General features: G+C 38.2%; 1 protein-coding gene across 2 annotated transcripts in view; it reads left to right on the plus strand.

Moving 5' to 3' along the window:
- Positions 1-23,768, plus strand: part of LRRK2 (leucine rich repeat kinase 2) — a 56,907-nt gene that overhangs the window by 10,581 nt on the left and 22,558 nt on the right. Inside the window, exons 7-27 of one of the 2 annotated variants that reach the window (XM_053462545.1) lie at positions 408-545; positions 1,499-1,630; positions 5,163-5,282; positions 6,665-6,792; positions 7,027-7,106; positions 7,184-7,290; positions 7,983-8,112; positions 9,193-9,317; positions 10,219-10,352; positions 11,131-11,275; positions 11,376-11,515; positions 12,182-12,310; positions 13,617-13,787; positions 14,334-14,616; positions 15,283-15,468; positions 16,603-16,712; positions 19,716-19,776; positions 20,773-20,990; positions 21,422-21,672; positions 22,598-22,746; positions 23,473-23,566. In XM_053462545.1, coding sequence (XP_053318520.1) covers positions 408-545; positions 1,499-1,630; positions 5,163-5,282; positions 6,665-6,792; positions 7,027-7,106; positions 7,184-7,290; positions 7,983-8,112; positions 9,193-9,317; positions 10,219-10,352; positions 11,131-11,275; positions 11,376-11,515; positions 12,182-12,310; positions 13,617-13,787; positions 14,334-14,616; positions 15,283-15,468; positions 16,603-16,712; positions 19,716-19,776; positions 20,773-20,990; positions 21,422-21,672; positions 22,598-22,746; positions 23,473-23,566 — 3,031 coding nt within the window. The remainder of the gene's footprint in view (positions 1-407; positions 546-1,498; positions 1,631-5,162; positions 5,283-6,664; positions 6,793-7,026; positions 7,107-7,183; positions 7,291-7,982; positions 8,113-9,192; positions 9,318-10,218; positions 10,353-11,130; positions 11,276-11,375; positions 11,516-12,181; positions 12,311-13,616; positions 13,788-14,333; positions 14,617-15,282; positions 15,469-16,602; positions 16,713-19,715; positions 19,777-20,772; positions 20,991-21,421; positions 21,673-22,597; positions 22,747-23,472; positions 23,567-23,768) is intronic. The other variant, XM_053462546.1, reaches the window with a different exon arrangement.

The raw sequence follows: 23,768 nt of genomic DNA on the forward strand, positions 1-23,768 counted from the left end.
AAGGCTCAGCGCTTAAGTATTTTTAATAGGAAACAATAAATAAACCTCTTCAGCAGAGCATACTTGTAGATCAATAATTTCAGAGTAAGAACACCTCAGTTAAACTGTGGTTATCTTTTCATCCTACCATCTACAGTAGAGCTAAAGAAAGCTTAACTACAGACAATAGATATGAATACATGTAAATGTACATAGTTTACAAGAGAAGCACGGATATCGCCACTGGCAATACATTTCTCCTCCCACCCAAAAGCATTATTCAGTAGCATGTTCCTTTAATTGCCCATGGGGAAACATACCATACAAACATTCTAAAAAAGGTTTTTGTGTTTTTATTTTTTTATTGTGATTTTTTTCTTCTCAAATGTGCATGCTTCTTTTTATTATTTACTTTTGTATTTACAAAGCAGTGCCTGAAGAGCAGTTGATGGAATTTGTTGAGAGCAAAGACCACTTGATCATCTTGAAAGTTCTCACTGAGTATAAAGACTCAGAATCTGTTCTTCTTCCGGCTTTGCAGGTCTTACTTCCATTATCAGGTCCATGTAAGTCGTTGACGTGTCAGGCCCTCTTTATAACAGAATGCTCGTTTTGGTACCTATGTTTACTATTCACTTTTTGCAGGAAACATATAAGTTATTAAGTTGTGCTGAATTATGACTGCAGAGGATAAGAGCATCACATCCAAGTGGTCTATGATACAGAAATGTGTGAAAATATAAAATTACCTTATTTAAAGGAATAGAAGGCATGTTCAGTTCCATCAAGAATTAGGATTCAAACCTTGTTATAGAAAACATTGGCAGTTAGATTAAATGATGTAAGACTTAATAGCCACTTAGTTTGCTTTGGTTTCAAAATGTCCTTTTATTGAGAAATCAAACATCAATCATGGGGCACTGTTTACATTTTAATACATTAACCTTCTTGAAGGACCGTTTCACCTCAGCATGGTTTACATTTCAATGTACGCTGTATAAGCAAATATACTGGTACATAATGAGAGAAGGAAAAGATTAAGCAAGCACATGCACGACTACTGTGGTGAATATTTAGTCTATTATTTGGGTACTACATGGTAGTGTCACCATGCTGTATTAACAGAGGGACAGAACCAACACCTTTTTAAATAGTTTTGGCCAGTGCATTTTTTTTCCCGCATACACTTCTATATGTGATTTGCTTAAATTTCTAGAAGAATGCATGTCTACCTAAAGCACTTTAAATGTGATTATTTTCTGGTTGTGTTATAGATTGTTTTATGAATGTTAACCTCATAAAACCTGAAGTACTATAGTGTACAGTAGTGCCTTTAAACTTTTTGTTCCCTGTAACCCAGTGCCCAACTCCTCACGTAAGACACATGCAGAAACATGCAAGCACCACATGCCAGTGACAGAGCCAGGGAAGTTGGGACCCATCTCGCAACCAAGTGCTGGGTCGCAACCTGTAGTTTGAAGAAGTCTGATTTATATATAACATGTTTTTTATGTTGTAGCCAGTAATGCTGAAGTACTTATGTCTGGAAATGTCAGATGTTACAACTTAATAATGGATGCCATGAAGACGTTTGCAAACAGTGAGAAAATTCAAGAGGTCTGTTGTTCTTTATTTCAGAAACTTACATTTGGTAAGTGATATTATTTTTTATGATTATTATAGTTCCAAAATGCCAAAAAATCAGTAGTGCTTTCACTAATCAGGCAGAATACAACTTAACATTGATGTACGTAAACATAAAACATACTGACAAGGAAGGCGTAGATAGTCCTACCCTTGGCCGTATAAAATGATATGTTGAATATCTGGTAAAATTATAGCCGTCTGGTTGCCTGCTTGTTGTATTAAAAACAAAAAAAGTTAATTCTCATCTACCAATGAAAGGATTTCTCTTATGCCACAAACCACACACACAAGCAAATCTAATGCTAGTTTTACCAGACCGTAACAATAGACTGCTATTGTATTAGATTTTGAAAATGCTTTCAATAACGTTTTTACATGCACATCGTACTTTGGTTTAAGTAAGTGGTTCTTATAATTGTGCATCTGCATTTTGGTAGTTTATCAAATATAAACCGGTTTCATCTTAAGAATATGTCTGATCTTTGGCCTAAACTTCTGAGTCTTTGAGTTCTGCGGTTACAATTAGGCAATACAAGATGGGAATCAAAAACACAACATAGATTTACTTGTTCAACATTAATGATGAGAAACTAACAGAAGCTCGTACATGATGAGATTAGGGTTGTAGAAACACAGGTTTTTGTAAACATTTTCTCAGTACCAGGGGCGTAACTAGAAACCTCAGGGCCCCGGTGCGAGAATCTGTTAAGGCCCCCCCCACCCCCAACCCATCTATCCCTTTCTCACCATCTCCCCTCTCCCTCCCCCCCTTCTCACGATCTCCCCTCTCCCTCCCTACCCCCCTTCTCACGATCTACCCACTCCCTTCTCACGATCTACCCACTCCCTCCCTACCCCCCCTTTGTAGGTCACTTACCGTCAACTCCTGTGTTGGGAGCGTGAGGCGTTTGTCTCGGGTGCCGGCGCTTCACTGCTGAGCGCCGGCATATGACGTCATATGCCGGCGTTCAGCGTGAAGGGCCGGCACCCGAGACAAACGCCTCACGCTCCCAACACTGCACTCTGGGCAGCGCGGCAGCAGCGGCGGGGAGCAGAGGCATCCTGGATTTCTGTCAGTCAGGGGGGCCCAAGAGTTGCCGAGCGGTCGTTTTCAGCAACGGCTCGGCACCCCTTGGGCCCCCCCTGACTGGCAGAACTCCAGGGCCCGGTCGCAGTCGCGACCCCTGCGACCCCGGTAGTTCCGCCACTGCTCAGTACCCAAGTATTTACTCTAAGGGCGACACATTGCATATAAGGCTATCCCTTAATGCCTATTTAGTGATGTATTTACCTTAGGAGGAAAAGACCCAACAATTGGGAAGGTTAAGCATATGCATGAACTCAGTTGAAGTTTGATATAAAATACATCATTATCAATATGGCTAAAATATACTAAAAAAAGAAGGAATGTGATAGATAGCCTCCAGTAACATCTATTCAATTCACAACTAGCCCTATCCAAGTTGATCCAGATGTCTGGAACAGTGCTAGATATATCTACTTATATATATATATATATGCCAAAATATCTGTATGACAAGTGTTTCTTTTCCAAAAATGTTTTATAAACTTTTTACAATTTACTTAGTTCCCCATATTACTTCATTTTCTAAGAGAATATGAGCAACCGACACTTACAAGATCCTTTTTAAATTTATTAGAAATAACATTTTTGAGGCAATTCCCTTTAGAGGTAAAAAAAACAGTTCCGTGTAACCACTTCCTTAAAAATAGATTCTCATAAATGTCTAAATGTTATATGTATTATAATATAGCAATTGACAAAGAATTAACTACATGGCTAGAAGCAAAAGCATCATTTACATATAAATACATTTTCAGGTTTTATTTCTTCTATTCTTATGTCATGCATCAAATTATGTTTTTTGGGGGTAAACTATTTTATTTGAATTGTATTGTAAAGCGCAGCTGAACAACATGCATTTACTGACAAACCACGGCATATAAAAATTAGGTTTACCATAAAAAAATAAAAAAATAGGCTTTACCATAAAAACTGCATTGTTGGTGTGTCAAGTGGGTTTGGACCATTATTATAATGTATTTTATTTATTGTATTTTTTATATATATATATATATATACACACCCCAATCAGCCATAACATTATGACCACTGACGGGTGTCATGATAACAAGATTATTAGTGTTATTCACTTCACCTGTAAAGTGCACGTGAGGGTGGGGGGGGGGGGGTGAAGACTGGCCCATGTGGTCAAATCCAACAGATGAGCTACTGTAGCTCAAATTGCTGAAAAAGTGCTGAAGAAGGTGGCCTGGCCTTCAGCAAGTCTAGTGGAGTCAATGCCTTGAAGGGTCAGGAATGTTTTGGTGGCAAAAGGGTGACTTACACAATATGTGTGGTCATAATATGGCTGATCAGTGTATATATATATATATATAAATACATACACTATATGGATACCTATGCACACACTATATAGGTCACTTGACCATTACACCAACAGGAACTTCTATGACATTCAAAATACATAGACATTAGTATGTAGTTGCCCCCCCCACCCCCTGCAACTATAACAGCTTCCACTCTTCTAGAAAGGCTACCAAGTCATTTTGGAAAATACTATGCTTCCAAGTCTGGGGAAGGCCCTTTCTTGGATGAGTTTGGTGTGGAAGAACTTGACCATTTCGCACAGAGCCCTGATCTCAACCCCATCGAACACCGTTGGGATAAACTGGAACGGAGATTGGGAGCCAGGCCTTCTCGTCCAACATCAGTGCCTGACCTCACCAATCTTCTACTGGATGACTAGCCAAAAATGCACACAGAAACACTTCAAGATCTTGCGGAAAGCCTTCTCAGAAGAGTGGAAGCTGTTATAGCTATATATATATATATATATATATATATATATATATATGTCGTCATATTTTACTACGGCCTTAAGAAAGCCACTTTGTGTCCTACTGTTCCGAGACTAAAACATGTTTTAACAACTTCATATATATATATATATATATATATATATATATATATAAACGTCTCACTTCCCCTTTAAGACTGAATGCTATGGCAAACAGCATTTATCACATTGTTTTATTTTTTTAAATATTTTTCTAAACTCCCAATTGAATTGTGCAGCAAAATATGTCAGGGCTATACAAATAAACGATAAATAATAAGAAACAGATGGCTTACGTTAGCATGGGAATATTTATAAATCCAGTTTTTTTTTAAAATATTGCATTAACTAATGTGAGACGCACATGAACCTAGTCATCACTGGATGTTTCAAAGACTGACATTTAGAACCTTTCGATTAAGGAATGCATTTATTGAGTCTAAAATTATACAAAATGTCCTACACAATGTTTGTTAATTGATTATTCGAGTTTCTATCAAATACAAAGCAGAACAAAATATATTTGTAATATGGCTTGAGGACTACGTTTTCTTAATACATTACATTTGCAATACATAATTAGTGATTTGCAGGGAATTGCTGACAAAATATTCATTTAATGCCTTATTTTGTGTTTCCTAATATTACTTTTAGGAAGTTTCTTTAACATCCTGGTCCTAAATGAAGTGCATGAGTTCATCATAAAGGCCTTGAAAAGGTTTTCTTCAAATGCCAAACTGCAAGCAGCTGCCCTCAGTTGTCTTGCTCTCCTTAGTAAGTGAAACTATTTTTAAACCTCATAACAGTTCTGAAACAATGTGCCTAGACAATGAAAAAAGAACAGACAGACATACCCACTACCAGTGCCATTTATAACTAACCCTGTTTAGGGATCCATCTGGTTACACTGTTGCAAGGGATCGTTTGTGACTTTCAAGGCAAATGTGCATTTGGAACTTGAGTATTTTGCTAGGACTGCCAAAACTACAGGCTCCATAATTCTGGAGTTGTAGGCAAATTAAAAAAAAGAAACAATATTCACTTATACATGCATGCCCTCTGTTGAAGGTGATGGTTTTTTTGGCCAATGTATTGCAGGTGTGACCCTATGAGTAGTGGTGCCTGGGTGCAGTATTTCATCTCCCCTCCCTGGAAATAACACACAGACCTATACTAACACATAAACTCAGTCTTATATCCTATGCTACTACACACTCACACTTTGTATACATAAACATACTCCCTTTCCGTCTTCACCTTTCCCAGAGGCCACTAACCCTAGGCTCACCCATGACACCATACTCTGACACACACAGTCATGCCTAACACGCTCATACACACTCTAACACCATACACTAATGCAATACACCAGCATACAGAGACACTATGACCATATGTGCGCATACACACATGCAAACACCATATGCTCGCACACTCTAATGCCATACCCTTACACACTCACCTACAACTTATGGTTAAGCGAATAAGCCATAAGCATAAGGAACCACCATTTATGTTTAGTTTAACAATTGTATAACCAAATACAAGATTATGAAGCATCCTTGTGCTATTGTTTTCAAACCGTTCCTAGAAATGATTCATTAGAGGAAAAGTCTGGACCCCATTTTATGGGGTCCAGACTTTTAATGTATTTGACTGCATGCAAATTTCAAAAAGTCATTTTCCTCTCCCTCTTGCTGCCCTACTGATAGCTATATTTCTTGCTTGCACTGCCTTTAAGTACACATCTTAAACACGCTCAGTAGTGCTGTAGTGAATTAATTAGGAAGCAGCCAATTGCATGTATGCTTGGTTAAACATCAGATAGTATACGTAGAATTGGCTGCAACTGCTTGCATTGATTTCAGTGTGAGCTAAGCTTCCATTACCTAGAATGGGGGTGTTATGGAGCATGTGTAGGCAGCATACTTATATATGCCTGATTTCAGAAGTGGCAGTCAGGGGAGTTAAGTGAGACTTGGAGAGTTTTGCAAACATTTTTCCTGTCTGCTTTTATGTGATTAACTTCAGAGGAAAGAATAAAATAGCTTATTTGCCAAGATTTATTTGCTTAATGTGCCAGGGAGTGCCATGCATGTTGTGTTCAAGAGGGACTGCACCTAATTGGATACTAATATTCACTTTCATTCTACAAGCTGAAACAATATTTTTGAACAAAGATCTGGAAGATGGGGAAGATGAGGAGGATGTCCATGGACAATTAAATTGGTTTGAAGCTTCCTTTAAAGCTTTAAAATTACACAAGAAAAACACAGATGTCCAGGTAAGCAAGCTCAATAGGTAATCTTGACATCTACATCAGACTCTGTCCCTTGCCTGCTGAAGCTGTCATTTGGAGTGTTTGATAATATGATCATTTATTATACCAACTTTAATTTCCGAAAAAGAACAAAAATAAGGATATTTGTTTTATGTCATCCTGGTGAAGTGTACTTATTTAATTGTGTTTGAAGCCCCCACGTACATTAATTAATTATTTGGTTTTCCTCTCTTGTAGGAAGCTGCATGTTGGGCTCTGAACAATTTGTGCATGTACCATTCAGAACTACGTGACAGTATTGGGGATGAGGATCATCAGTGAGTAGACTTTTGTGTGGTTATACGTTAAAATATTTGAACAGGTGATCTAATCTGTCAACTCTTTCTGGTGCCAGGTATCCAGTACACAGGGAAGTGATGCTATCCATGCTGATGCATTCTTCATCCAAAGATGTATTCCAAGCATCAACTACTGCTTTAGCAACTCTTTGTGAACATAATGGTAATTGTTTGCTTTAATGTAGTAGTACGTAAAGTGCTGGAAACCTTACTTTGTTTACGTTGTTTGGTATTAGTTATTCTGTAGAAGACCTTCTAAAATAATTAGATAAGATAAGATATGTCTATAATAGAAAGGCACTTTCACAATGTATGATTTATGAATGGGATCTTTTGCTACAGGTATGATGTGTATGTGTGCATATATGTCTGTATACATTAGCTCTAGTGATATTGGTAGAGAAAAACATACGTAAAAAGATACTTTTAACTGAATTTTTAAATCTGTTGAGGTTGGTCGCGTGTGCCCACAATCATTTCAAAATTGTGTTGTGTCTATGATTTCGTGCATAGCGTTTTGAGACGCTGAGAAGGATTGTGTTTGTGCGTGCATGAAGCCTACAAAATGGCCCAATTTTTTGGTGATGCAGACTAGAGCAAGATGTTTACAATGAGATTAGAGGAAAATTGACAGGTGATAGTTGCAATATTACTGGAGGAATTCAAGAACGCAGTGGACAAACACGTAAGAATTAACAAAATCAATTAGCAAGTCAAATGCTTTTCTACAATTGTTTCTCCTTATTTGGTCATATGAATGAAATGCAATCTTTTACATTTTATTATCAAGCATGTAGCATCATTGATGAGTATGCTACAAAAAGTAATTTTGTGATTATGATTGTTCCTTTATAGTGACCATTAGGAGGGTTTTGTTGGGGAAAGGTGTTCATATTAACGTGCTTGAAATAATGAAGAAACACATAGATTCACCGGAAGCTGCTGAAAGTGCCTGTCGAGTTCTTCATACTCTCTTCGATGGAAGGTAGTAATAATATCTTATGTACGATAGAACATTTAGCATTATGAAAAAGTATTTACCTTCTTTGCTTCTGCTTCTTTGCTTGGTTGTATAGTGTTTTACAGTCTCTTTCTTTTTGAAGGACAAGTCAAATAAAACCTCACTTATAAACATGCCACTGAAATATCTGCAGAAAAACACTATTTAAAGAATTCCTGATGGCTGTACAACCTGTTATTGAACTTGTGACATGCACATTGGTGTTGTCTAATATGAAAGCTGCATTGTTTGCTTTGTGCTACACCCTGACGTCACCTCTTCCGCATTTCTTTTCATACAATTGCATTGGTAACTTAATTTAAAGTATTAGGATTAGTAAGACGCAGCCACAATGCCAAGCTGTTTTACTCTTTTTTTTTGGTAAAAGCCAACATCTTACGGAAAAAATATAACAATATTATCAGTTGCAGAATCACAGAGGAAACAATTTTACATTGAGTTTGATGGTAAGCAATCAAGCAATGGTTAGCTTATCCCCAGACCTACTAGTTTAAGTCTCCGCTGGTGAAGATGGGGTAGAAGAGTAGTAAATCAGGTCATGTACAGCATATCCTGTCCTTGGAGCAGGAGATTGCATTCTTTGTACAGAGACTAAGGCTATACAGCCATATCGTTTATTATAAAAATTAATATAAAATTGGTTTAAGTAGACCCCAGCATAGGATTCTTTGTTCAGATTTAAACCGTGACATCTATTCATGGACAGCCGTGGAACACTATAACTTAAACATTTTTTTTTTATTGCACAATTATTATATCATTTTTTTGACTAATTCAGCTACGTGGATCCAAAGGCTTGTCTGTTGGAAAATGTCGAAACAAGAAAATAATGCTGGATAGATTTGGTTTGAAGGTCCAAGTAGATTTTTATCAAAGAGGTCTCTGGTAATAGATTAATTTCATCAGGTTTCGCACTGACCGTTCTTCTCACACATTCTTAATAATATGTTTGGTCTTTGTCTTCTTCCCCAACTTGCTGAGTTTTAAAAGGAAATGTAAAACATTGTCTTAATTTACCGAATAATATATCTGCTTCTTTTTTAGTTCTTTTAACTTGGATGTAATGACTGTGGCTGTGACAGGTCTGATTAGTATAATGAAGAAACACAAGAAGGCTCCATGTGTTCAGTTAGAAGCGCTGCGTGCTATGGTACAGATTATGTTTGATGGTAAGATTTAAGAGCATCACCAGTAATGTAAGCGTGTTTCTACTGTTTTTTTTCCATATTTCTTCCATATTCTTCCAATTTTGCATCAATGTAGCACTGTCCTAAGATATCCCTTACGAAAAATTACTGCAGTTTTTTCTGAAGTAATACTGCAGTTTTTTGGACATGAAAAAACTGCAATACTGCACTTTTATTGGAGTATTACTGCACATTTACTGCAGTTTTACTGCATTTGTACTTCACTGTAGTAATACTGCAGTAAAAGTGCAGTAAATGTGGAGTAATACTGCAGTCAAAGTGCAGTAAATGTGGAGTAATACTGCAGTAAAAGTGCAGTAAATGTGCAGTAATACTGCAGTAAAAGTGCAGTAAATGTGCAGTAATACTGCAGTAAAAGTGTAGTATTGCAGTTTTTTCATGTCCAAAAAACTGCAGTATTACTTCAGAAAAAACTGCAGTAATTTTTCGTAAGGGGCAGTGGTATTTAGGTCACATCCGTCCTGGCGTGACCTGCCACTGTTGATAAAATAATGATCATGTATTTGTCACATAGATGATGAATATGTCTAATGTACAATGGCTTTACGTAAATCAATAAATAATAATAAATCTTCTGCAATATATGTGGAGACTGGGTTGCCCTCAGTTCATATAAAATCAGCCATGACTATACCTTAAATATATTATTATACCCTGAAATAACTGGATTCCTGCCATATCTCTTTGACATATGTAGGCTGCAGCTTTTCTAATGTACAAGCACGCCCTCTTGTGGTCATTTTTCACATATTAATACCTTGTTATGGTTTCTTTTCTGGTGCAAATGCTTTCCTTTACTATAACTGACTGCACTTTATTACTCATTAAGTCCTGAAATAATACATACATTTATTAATCTTAGATGCAAATTCGAACCTTCCAAAGGGCCAAATGGATTCTGTCGAAACAGCATTTCTGAATCTCCCACTGAAAGTGATAAAGAACCAATGTTTACTGGAAGGAATGCACAAGTTGGTTTTGGAGGCTCTAAACAAAGTATGTCCTAATACTTCTAATATACAGCACTTTACACTTTGATCCACTTATGAGTATTATATACAGTATATTACCATAAATATGAGACACCCCTCCAAATTATTGAGTTTAGGTGTTTCAGCCACAGCCATTGCTAACAGGCATATAACAGGAAGCAGATAGCGGGGCTGAAGCTGAAGCAAGTAGCGCATAACTATCACTTCTCCTCTGTAGCATTGCTCACTTAAGAATTCCAAACTGCCTCTGGACACTACATCAGCACAAGCACTGTGCATCAGGAACTTCATGAAGATGGTTTCCTTGGTCGAGCAACTGCTCGCAAGCAAAAGATCACTATGCGCAATGCCAGGTGTCAGCTGGAATGGTGTGAAGCACACCGGCACTTGACTCTGGGGCAGTGGAAACATGTTCTCTGGAGCGATAAATCTTATGGACAAATTCGGGTTTGGTGAAAGCCAGGAAAATACTGCCTACCAGAATGCATAACACCTTCTATAAAGTTTTGTGGAGTCTGGGGCTGTTTGGTAATGCTACAGCATACAAAGATATTTTAGACAATTAAATGCTTTCATCCAACTTAAATGGGCTTCTTACATAGGTGCCAGTGACACTTCTGTTTATTATAACTGTGGGTAGCATTACAATATCTAACCTTCAAAGTAACAAAATCGAGAATACATTATTATATGTCAACTGTTTGTTTGTTGGTTTGGTGCACCAAAGTCAATATTATATTTAAACCGCTTAAAATTGTTACATATACTTTTATTTTTTTTAGTTCATTGGTAATCCAGGCATTCAAGAATGTGGACTAAAGCTACTTGGATGTTTAATAGAATGCTCAGGGGCTCTGGACCTGCTTTCAGAACTGGGTGCACTGGATACTGTTTTGCATACACAACAAATGTACCCAGGAAACCAAGGTGAAGTCTGTAATGTATTACTGATGAAAATTTGTGATGTGTTTTAATGCTTTGGAGATAAAAGTTTATGCTCTTAACGTTGTTGATATTTACATTACAGAAATACAGTACTTTGGCTTATCTCTCTTATCATATCTGGTTCCAAAAAAGAAATTATGTATCGCCACGGTGCATGTTTTGGCAACACAGTTGGTTTCTACATTGCAAAGATATAAGGATGTTGTCAAAATACAAGAGGAGGTAGGTTTTATGTGAAGCAATATAAATTAACCTGAGGATCTCAAGATATTTTTTTAGACCATTCACCATGGGTGATACCAAATTGTTTCTTCTGGGGCTCCTGTCTACACCAGACCACAGTGATTCTGGTAGTAACATATTAAGCATCTCTCCTGGAAGTACAATTGTGTTCAGTCTTTAAAATCAGGGAAGTCTAAATTTGCAGCATCTCATAGAAGCTGCAAGTTGTCTGCAAAACTGTGTGTTTACCAGTCACCTTCTGGCTTCATCCACTACAGGATTTTGAAAGCAGAATGGTGGCAAAGTAGAATTTGACGGCAGATAACTATTCGGCGTGCCTAGCCTGCCCAATTTTAGGATGCCAGCAATTTCATTTCACCACTGTTCCTGTGTATACCTTGATAAACGTTCCTGACCCGTGTATTCAGAAGCTAGAGTTGCTGAGTTTAACATGGTTGGATGTGAGATAACTGCACCCAAATGAAATCTTATACTTAAAAAGCAATGTTCTTTTAGGGAAATGATGTTAATTGGAGAAATGTTAATTGGATGCATGAGAAAATGACCCATATTGCTTACAATTGAGTAAATAGCATTTAAAAATAAGCTTTTTGGGGCAGCCATTTTTACTTATTTTTCAAGTAATGTTTCTTTTTTTTAAATCAGGGATTTCGTACTGCATTAACATTAATGAACCTATCACAGAGCTTTGCAAAGCTTTTAGAGCTTGAGGATTTCGACAAGGTGCTTTTCTACCAGATATCAATGTGTCTGGACAACAAACGGGACCGGAAGGTACTTAGTAATTTATGAATTTCTGTTTCATATAGAAAGGGTGAAGAGATGCTTGTAGGGTTATGGGATATATTCAGAATCACACCATGGAATTGTGTTTCTTTGTTTAGTTTTTTTGTTTGCAACAAACATGAGATATGTCTGAAAACAATAAGATTTATGGGTTATAACAGTGAGTGGTCTACACACATCAGCTTCATTATGCATTATAGAGGCTCAGTCATAGCAAGGTCCTTATACAAGGCTTGGTCAATGCTATGCTTCTGACTTTGTGGGAACAGTTTGGGGAGAACCGTAGACGTAGTGGTCGGCCAAGAAAACTTAGTGCAGCAGGCGAAAGACACATCATGCTTGCTTCCCTTCACAATTGGAAGATGTCCAACATTGCCATCAGCTCAGCATTGGCAGAAAACAGCGAGACCCCAGTACACCTATCTAGTGTTCAGGGAACTCTAGTCAGTAGTGGTCTTCATTGAACACTTGTGGCCAAAAGTCATACCTCTGAAATGGAACAAAGGCCAAGTGACTAAACTATTCATAAGAGCACAGGAACCTGGATGGAGAAAAATGACAGCAGTTGCTCTGGACGTATGATTCACAAATTGAAATATTTGGCTGTAGCAAAAGGCAGTTTGTTTCCCCAAGGGCTGAAGAGTGGTACAAGAGCGAGTGTTTGCCAGCAACGGCGAAGCATGATGTTGATACCTTGCAAGTTTGTGGTTTCATTTCTGAAAATGGTGTTGGAGATTTGGTCAAAAGGAATGATCTCAGGAATGCTGATAAGTACAGGTAGATACTTATCCATCATGCAATACAGAAATGACATCATGAGTATGATCCCAAACATACAGCCAAAGTCATCAAGAATGATCTTCAATGTAAAGAAGAACAAGAGGTCCTGGAAGTGACTGTATGGCCCCCACAGAGCCCTGATCTCAACACCATGGGATTACATGAAGAGACAGAAGCAACTGAGGCTGCCTAAATCCTTAGAAGAACTGTGGTTAGTTCTCCAGGATGTTTGGAACATTTTAAATGCCAAGTTCCTTAAAAAACTGTGCGGAGGTCTACCTGGAATAATTGATTATTTTTAGATTTGTCTTCTGTTCACACAGCATTTTTGAACATCTGCCTAAAACATTTGCGCAGTGCAAATCTCTCTTTGTTTTGTGTTTTTTTTTGTAACAAACATGAGAGAGGGAGAGAGAAACAAAAATGTGGGTAAAAAGGTCGAGTCATACTACACTTACGCTGAAGAATTAATTTTCATGGTACTTGTCATGATGCCATTTTTGTTGTTGTTTAGTTCCACAGCCTGTGCTATGGATGCTTTGCGGAAATGACTGCTGAAGATGAATTGAAAAATAAATTACTGGTAAAAGCTTGCACGGAAACTAACATCATTATAGTGGAGTGTCTGCTTTTGCTCGGGGCAGATGCGAATAAGAAATCCAAACATACATCCTTAATCATACAGGTATTTACATTGACGTGGTATTGTTGTATTAGTTTAGTGTTAAACATATTTACTGTTTCTATGCACTAACACTCCAGGTAAAATCTTTTTTTCCCGTGAGACTTTCTTAAACTGACACTTTAATGTACTTGATAGACCCACTAAAGAAGCATGATGCTTAGTAAAGTATTCAGTGATTACTTAAATATAAGTTCTTTAAGAACCTGCAGCTACCATCCTCCTCCATATGATTTAAAAGCACAAAAAAGTTAAGGAACTGTGCAGCTATATGCATTAAAACATTACATCAAACATTCCTCGACATAGTGTAGTTCAGGCCTGGATGTTGTGACACCGTACATTACCACTGGATTTTAAGAGGTTAAAGCATGACACAAATGCATAACCTAGGACTACGTTTATTTCAGAATAAACATTACAAGTCCACATTTAAGATGTGTGTGATAAAACTGTTGGAGAGAAATAGACATTAGTGGTGTTCTTACACATTTCGGTTTGTAGTCATTATTTGCTTTTAATATTATTTCTGTATCCTGCTTTCAACAGGTTTGTGAAAAGGGAAATAACTTAAAGCTTGTTGAGCTATTGTTAAATAATGGCGTCCGTGAGCAAGATGCCCGAAAGGCTCTCCAAGTTAGCATTAGGAGGAGCGATAATGAGACCATCAGTTTGCTACTGAAAAAGCTTGGGCTAGATGTGGCCAACAACAGTATTTGTCTTGGAGGTTTTCATTTGGGTAGAATAGAACCTTCATGGCTCACTCCACTGTTTACCGAAAGACAACAACCTACACCAAAGCAACCATCAATAGGTCAAGAAGTAAAGAAGGGTATGTTGAAGCTTCGCCACTGGTTCCTACACTCAGCATAATTTTCAAATGTAGTTTTTAGATAAATGACACTGAACGGAAAGCGTCTAATTACTAACCACACAGGAATAACCCTAAGATCCCCATTCACTATAATGATTTATATGAGATCACGCATACAAAAGGATTAACCTTCACTTTAATGGCTGAAAAGCTAATGAAATAAAGATTTACTCATGAGCATTTCATATATCTCTGATAAAACGGTAAGGCGAAAAGTGTCAAACCAACCACCATCAACACATGAATATCTGTATTGAAAAATATTGATCAACTCTGTAAAATAATTATATTTTATGTGTATAGAAGTGGATATATAGATATCCCTACCTATTCCTGGTGCTATCACCCACTATATTCATTACTGTAGTTTCTACCTACAGTTAATACTCATAAACAGTACCATTATACTATTGTAACTCATGTTTCAGTGTATTAATTCCACTAGCAATTGACATACATGTACCTTAAAGTATGATAATTATGCAATATTACAAATAGTGGCATTTAGAGTTAATCATAGGCTGTCTCGTTGTGCGTTTTTTTAATAGATAATACGTTTCATGCTATCAGATGTAGAGTAAGACTATATTCATATATAATTTACTTGTACCATATGACTTTTAGATTTAGGCCCTGTTTTGGCGAGGATGGTTTTCAGATACCAGAGAAAGAGTACTTCAACAGAAGGCTGTAGACTATCTGAAGATTTTAATTGTATTGAAGACCTGCACAAAGGAATTGACAGCCCCTGCTTGCCTGATGTTTTTGAAGATACTGGATTTCTCTTTAGTGATGACTTGGATAGTGAAGGTAGTGGAATAATAAATAATAACAATACTAATAAACCACTAATAGATACTCTATGGATTCCTATACATTACTTAGTAGTACATGTAAATATTTAAAAACGTTTTAAATAAATTACTCAATATGTGCTGTTTGAAAAGCAAAACATCGTCAGTGTCATAGTGTCATCTTTCATAATTTTTAGTTCACCATTATTAATGCTCTTATCCCAATATAGGTATGTCGCACACAAAAGAAAAAAGGTATGCCACTTGATTCCTTAGCCATGGTTACAAGGGCTCCTTCCTTTACCTGCAGGTTTAGACACAATTTTAAGGCACAGCACAACACAGCCTAAGTGTCCCATCAACATACAGCTGTTCTGATCTTATTAGATCTCTTCAGTGCAGGATAGGAACAACTCTGCCTCGTGCATGCATGCTCATGCAGATTACATGTATGCAAAGACCCAAGGGATGTCCCTTTTTCATTCTTACCCATGGCAAAGATTAAGTGTTCTTAAGGATGGGAAAATCAACTGATCCTCTGGCTTGAGACCTAGAGTGTCATGAAGCATGAAGTGCCCCCTCCCCACGTGGTTGTTGGTACTTGTTGGGGGTTTGCATAGATAGGCCTTTTTGAGACACATTCACTTTGTCTGCCCTAGCCTCATGGCTAGCTGGGAATATTTTCTCAAATTCCAGTCCCAGCGCTAGCACCTCATTTATTTTATGCATTTGGGCTTTTGGCTTCTTCCACCCTCTCTCTCAGTTTTGTAAAGTCTCAGTTTTGTAAAGTCCATGGAGTCCAAAGCTCTTCTGTAGTTCCCAGGGAAGATCCAAGCCTCCCGATGGCCTTCTGACCAAGAAGGGCAAATCATTTTTGGCCTTAAAGCACTACTAGTGAGTGGTCACAAAGACCCTGCCTTAGTGATGGCTTTCTGTCTGGAGATGGGTGGGGAAGAATACTGAAACTCCAGCTTGTTTTCTTCATTAAAATGAGTTGGGCACAGGACAGTGTTTTCCGTTTTCTCCAGACAGTGGAGTAAATAACATGGAGAACCTAATACATAGTTGCATCTATCTAACTTTCTGCCAACAGACTGCATGTATTGTATTGTAAAAACGTTATAACTATGATTTTTTATTTTTATTTAAGGGAGTGAAGGATCTGTTCCTGTCAAAAAATGTCACTCATTTGATATCCACAAAGATTATTCAAAGTTGGATCGTGTGACCTCCTCCTGTCAGAAACATTCCAACTCTTTGGTATGTTCTTCGTACTGAAGAGTGCCCCCCACAGAAAAATGCACACATAGAAACATTTGTATTCACTGCATAACCCTGACTGTGTGGGCATTTTTCTGTGTGCGTATTTTCTGTGTGTGCAGTATTCTTGTGTGCATTTATGGTGGTGGGGGGTGGGTTTGTGTGTAATTTCTGTTTGGGCTTTTTTCATCTGGGTTTTTTTTCTGGTTACCATGTGATTGGTAGCCATTTTGCATAAGTACAATGATCACATACAAACATGTCCATGTAAATCAGGCCTGATTTAGTTAAATCCTTGCTTTTAACACAGGTGGGTTAATCAAGTTCAAATTTTGACCTACAGTGGATATATAATGTCTACACACCCCTGTTAAAATGCCAGGTTCTTGTGATTTTAAAGAATGAGACAAAGATAAATCATGTCAGAACTTTTTCTACCTTTAATATGACCTATAACGTGAACAATTCAATTGCAAAAGAAGCTGAAGTCTTTGAGGGGAAAAAAAAACCCAAAACTCCCAATAACCTGGTTGCATAAGTGTGCACACCCTTAAACTAATAGTTTGTTGAAGTACCGTTTGATTTTATTACAGCAATCAGTCTTTTTGGGTAGGAGTCTATTAGCATGGCACATCTTGACATGGCAATATATGCCCACTCTTCTTTGCAAAAGCGCTCTAAATCTGTCAGATTGCGAGGACATCTCCTGTGCACAGCCCTTTTCAGATCAGACTCCACAGATGTTCAATTGGATTCAGATCTGGGCTCTGGCTGGGCCATTCCAAAACATTAATCTTCTCTGGTGAAGCCATGCATTTGTGGATTTGGATGTGTGCTTTGGGTCGATGTCATGCTGAAAAGTGAACTTCGTCTTCATCTTCAGCTTCCTAACGGACGCCTGAAGGTTTTGTGCCAAAATTGCTTGGTATTTGGAACTGTTCATAATTCCCTCCACCCTGACTAAGGCCCCGGTTCCAGCCCCAAAGCATGATGCTGCCACCACCATGCTTCACTGTGGGTATGTTGTTCTTTTTGGAATTATGGCCAAAAAGTTCAACCGTGGTTTCATTAGACCACAAAAAATTTTCCCACATGCTTCTGAGGCACTTGATGTTTGTTTTTGCAAACTTCAGCCAGGCTTGGGTGTTTTTCTTTGTAAGAAAAGGCTTCCATCTTGCCACCCATAGCCCATTCATATGGAGAATACGGGAGATTGTTGTCACATGTAGCACACAGCTAGTACTTGCCAGAAATTCCTGCAGTTCCTTTAATGTTGCAGTAGGCCTCTTGTAAGCATCCCTGACCAGTTTTCTTCTCGTCTTTTCATCATTTTTGGAGGGACGTCTAGTTTTTGGTAATGTCTCTGTTGTGCCATATTTTCTTCACTTGATGATAACTGTCTTCACTGTGTTCCATGGTATATCTAATGCTTTGGAAATTATTTTGTGCCCTTCTCCTGACTGATATCTTTCAACAATAATAAAAATAATCCCTCTGAAGCTGTGGAAGCTGTGGAAGCTCTCTGCGGACCATGGCTTTTGCTCTGAGATGCAACTAAGCAAATGTCAGGTAAATCCTACTGGAACAGCTGAACTTTATTTGTGATTAATCAGAGTCACTTTAAATGATGGCAGGTGTGTAATGACTTCTATTTAACATGAGTTTGAATGTGATTGGTAAATTTGAAACATTTACCAAAATTGAACACAGCCACAGCCTCAGTTATAAGAGGGTGTGCACACTTATGCAACCAGGTTATTGTGAGGTATTTTTTTCCCCTCAAAGATTTCAGTTTGTTTTGCAATTGAATTGTTCACATTATAGGTCTCATTAAAGGTGGAAAAAAGTTTCTGCCCCCCCGAGATATGCTGCCACTCTGTCCCGAAGATGTACCCCCCCGAGATATGCTGCCACTCTATCCCCCCTCCCAGATATGCTGCCACTCTATCCCCCCTCCGAGATATGCTGCCGCTCTACCCCCCCGAGATATGCTGCCGCTCTACCCCCCCGAGATATGCTGCTGCTCTACCCCCCGAGATATGCTGCCACTCTACCCCCCCAGATATGCTGCCACTCTACACCCCCCCCGAGATATGCTGCCACTTTGTCCCCAAGATGTCCCTCCCCACACCAGACTTACCATGGCAGACTCCACGGGGTCTTGCGGGGCCGGCGGGGGACATCTACGCATAACGCGTATTCAACTTCTGGTGCCGGCACTTCCGCCGTGGGAAGCACCGGCAAGGAAGATTGTTCGCGCAGACATTCACCGGCAGCGGCGATGCGAGCATAAACAACCTTCGCTGACGGCACGTCTGCAAGATGTGCTTTAAAATCTCCCTTGCCGGGACTCCCCCCGTGGGAATTCCCGGCAAGGGAGATTGTTAAAGCACATCGAGCAGACGTGCCGGCAGCGGAGGCTGTTCACGCTCATCGACGCTGCCGGTGAACGTCTGCGCGATGCGCTTAGACAATCTCCCGTGCCGACACTCCCCCCGTGGGAAGTGCCAGCAGGGGAGGCTGTCTGAGCGTATCAGAGAGTAGGATGCAGGTCCCCTGCACCGCTGCGGGGGATCTGTATCCTAACTCCGCTGCCTGCCCTGCATGTCCCGGGCGTCAGGCGCTAGACCACGAATATAGGCCGCACCCCCACTTTAAAGACTTAAAGTGGGGGAAAAAAGTGAGGCCTATATTCGGGCCAATACGGTATATAGAGACCTTGCATAAGTTCAGTAATGTACTTTTAATGTGAAGTAAGGTGCCAGTGACAACATTGGGAAAAGAATAATTGGTAAGGCTTAAGGCGTTTTCCCAAATTGAATGGTGCTTTATTATAACGCGTTAAGTCTTATCGTCTAGGTCTCTATATGCTTTTCATTCTACAAAATGGCCTTGCTTATGGCGAAAAAAAGTGCTTCTGTGATTACCTGGTACTACACTGGAATATATCAAACAATTTATGTTTAATCATTCATAAAATATAATGTATTTATTTTTTACCAGGGAGCTAGTGGAGATGAATCTGTACTTCAAAAGAAAGAGTTCCTTCAGATTGATTCTCCAGGTAAGCAGTTCTACTATTACTTTCTGAACTCTCAAATACTAGGCTGGAATTCTTTTTCTACAGTAATTCTTGAACATCTGTGAATTTATGACCAAATAAGCTTTTGTGTCCCAGGATTTCTCTCAGCCTGCTTTTATCCATATTGCAGTTCACATGTATATCTTACAATACCTGGACACCTTTTCTAGTATGATATGCTAAAAGGGTGCTCTGATAAACTGGAAAAAATCTTACTTTGATTCAGTAATTGGCAAGTTTGAACCATGGAGGGTTGCAATGTGACTTGCAAGTCACTCCTGTGTGCTTTCCTGCTACATTAAACTTATAAAAAAGCTTTAAAAAATTAACCAAGGGAGGAAAGTAATAACGGACCCCTCTTCCCCATCCCATAAGAGATGGGGTGGAAGGCACTTAAAATATATCTAAAGTGTAAAGGATATCATTTTCCACGTCCCCTGCTAATGGTTAAATAACAATAAACAAACCCTAAGGGGGGCATGGAGCCCCAGCCGTGCCTTTCTTCACATGCTATCTTTCCACTATCCTAATGGAATTAGGGTTAAACTTTCCCATTGGGATGGGGAGATTACAGATACAGAGGGAGATAAACCCCATCCCTGTCCAATGGGATGGAGTGGGATGAGTTAAAAATTAAAATAAAAAATAAAAAAAACATTAAAACAAAAGTTAATGGAAATAAGAGTATTTTCATTATTCTTTAGGTAATATTAGAAGGTAAGCATTCATTTTTACGGGATGTATTTTTTAAAAATTAATAACATTTTCATATTATGCAGATGCTACTTCAAAACGTTCTGGTATACGATGTCATGTCTTTGCACCACGCAGTAGAACAGGTGCTACAAAGTCTCAAACAGTTATCAGGAAGCCGTGTGTTCAACAGCAAGGGATCAAACAGAGATGAAACCACTAACTGTGCCAACCTTGCAATTGCCGCAAACCAAATCAAGTGTCTTATTTATTTTTTTGTTTCAGGCAAATCAGCGAGGTTTCCTTTGCTTATGAAGCGGGTCGATAGCTTTCCTTCCCTTGTTGAAAAAGAGCACATTAGAACTCTTGACCTTTCTGCAAATGACCTGGAAAGCATTGATCTAATAACTAAAAAGTCACCTTTGACAAGTCAGTTGGAACGCCTTGAAAAACTGGAGTTACAACAGAATTCACTGACTTTGTTTCCAAAGTCACTTTCCGAAGTAAGTCATACTGTTTTCTTCAGGAACAACCAGATCACTGTGGGATAGTTAATGGAAGTTTCATGGAAAAAAAACTGGTCTTGAGCATAAAATACAATGCAGTATACAGAACTGTAGGCAGGCCTTTCCAGGGTCCAGCGTGTCCTCACTATTCATTTATTAGAATGTCAGGCTGGGTGATTGAGACTTTGCCATTCTTTTGCTTACAACATGACAGTATGATAAAGCATCAACGTTCTTAACCACTTAATGGGGGAAGGAGAAAAAGCATCTAATTGAGACTTATTTATTAGCTTACTGTAAGCTAAGTAAAGCCACCATTATCAGCACATACTTTGCAAAAGAAGAACTAAGTTTTATGCATATTTAAACAATATTCTGTATATCTACTTAGTAAAACATAATTTACTGGATCTTTCTTTTCAATCTAGGCTTTAAAATCTTTGACTTACTTGGACTTGCGCAGCAACAACTTCAAGTCATTTCCCTCCTGTATTCTGGAAATTAACACTCTTGTGTTCCTTGATATATCAAGGAATGAGATAGGGCCTTCCTTGGATGTAACGGCAGCTGGAGCATGCCTGTGTCTAAAACACCTGAACGTCTCCTACAACCAGCTGAGATATTTTCCAGAAAATATTGGGAATGTTACAGTGAAACTTGAAGAATTAATTTTGGAAGGGTAAGATTTAGTTACTTAATAAATAGAGATATTATTTTAAATCATATTTCTAGAAATACAATATGATTGTATAGGACAATGGAGAGTTAGTAAACCATGGCTCATCTAAAAGTATTGTTGTTTAAAATAACAAAATAATCATATCACTTAACACATAAAATATTCCTTGACTCTTTCTGGACCAATAACAAAACAAGGAATTGATCGACACACAGTATCTTTCTGTAATGTAAAACATTTAGTTATTAAACATAGAAATTTGGTGGTAGGTAAGAACCATTGGGCCCATCTTTTTCATTTTTTTCTGATGTAAGACTCTGGTCTTAATCAGTCCTTGATGTTAAATTTAGTATTGTTTCATGCCCATCCAATGCATGTTTAAATTCCCTTACTGTATTAGCCTCTGAAGTGAGGCTGTTCCGTTTATTTCAGCAAAGCAAAGTTTACTTACATATAAACCTCTGACTCTCTAGTTTTAGACTATGACCTCTTGTTCACACATTTCTCCTCATTTGAAATAAATTTCCCTCCTGTACTTTGTTAAATCGCTTTAAGTACTTACGTTTTTCTATCACATCTGCTCTTTCTCTTCTTAACTCCAAGCTATACATATTGAGTTCCTTTAGTGTCTGCTGATAATTTTTACCCTGCAAACCATTCACCATCTTGGTAGCCCTTATCTGAACAAAATATCAATATCACTCAGGAGATAGGGTCTCTAGAACTGTACCCTATTGCAGAGGTTTGTGTCATCTGCAAAAAAAATATATCTTACCATTAAGATCTTTTGTTATATCGCTAATGAAAATACTAAAAAGTATGGGTCCCAACTGAGGAAACCCACTGGTAACAATACTTTGGTGAATGTAAACCATTAACTCAAACCTTTCACTGAGGAAACCCTTTTTAAATGCAATTTTTGCAGAAATAGCATTACCGACATCTTGACACCTGTTTGCCTGTCAGAGTTAAGGACCATCAACTTGAATAAGAATTCTATTTCATCACTTGCTTCAGATTTCTTGAAATATTCTGCAAAGTTAGAAACATTCTGTGCTGTGACAAACAAGCTTGGTAAGTTTTTTGTTTCACTTAAAATGATAAACGATATATTACAGATATCACAGTTTACACAAGGAGTATTGATCTCCCACGATTGAGGGCTTCAGACAGACCAGCAATTCTGTTTATCCAGGTTTAAACTATATATCTTGAAATTAACCAGTATCAACCGTTTGCAAAAACAATGGCTGGGAAATTCACAAAAAAACACAGCCCTGTAGTTTGACACTCAAGGCTGTGGTGTATTCTAGTTCAGAGGAAAGCATAATGTAGCATAATTGAGGGCGATTGCTCCCACGGGCTCTTCTGCTCTATAGGTCATTTGGGACATTGGACATTTCCCTCGTTAGAGGCCTAGCTGTGCTATGGACACGTGTGCCTAGGTGTCGCAGCCTCCATAGCAATATCACCAGGTACCATGTGTCCATAGGAGGCAGAAGAACAGCATATGACATCCTGCTTAACATGTTGGCGTATGCTCTGTTTTAACTAAATCATATACCGGAGTTAATCAGTACTGATCGCTAAAAGTTGGAATGATTTGCCTGGTCATCTTTCTGGATAATTAGGCAACTTTTACAACAGACTTTTTTGCACCGAGGATGCCATGCTGCAGTGTGTGGAATTAAACAATTTTTAAATGTAATCGTCTGTATAACCTAAGAATACTTCTTTGTAACATTTAGTCTAATTACACTGAATTTGTGTGTATACAAATATTTTATTTTTATTTTTCAGCTACAACGCCAAATTTTCCATCTAAAATAACAACACTAAAATTGTCTCATAATAAATTCAGAAGCGTTCCAAAAGACATTTTGCTTCTTCCACAGTAAGTAGTACACTTAGTTAGTTGGATTTAAATTTAATAGAGGATTGTTTTGTGTACTACATAGAAGTATATTATTCTCTCATAATGATGGCTCTGTGGGAATGTAACAGAATGCCTTCTGTTGCCTACGGATAATATACAAAATAATGATTATCGTATTATCCACTCCCTCTAGTTGCTGTTAGTGTTATCAATTCAAATT

This window comes from Spea bombifrons, chromosome 4, assembly GCF_027358695.1.
Source record: "Spea bombifrons isolate aSpeBom1 chromosome 4, aSpeBom1.2.pri, whole genome shotgun sequence".
NCBI classification, from domain to species: Eukaryota; Metazoa; Chordata; class Amphibia; order Anura; family Pelobatidae; genus Spea; species Spea bombifrons.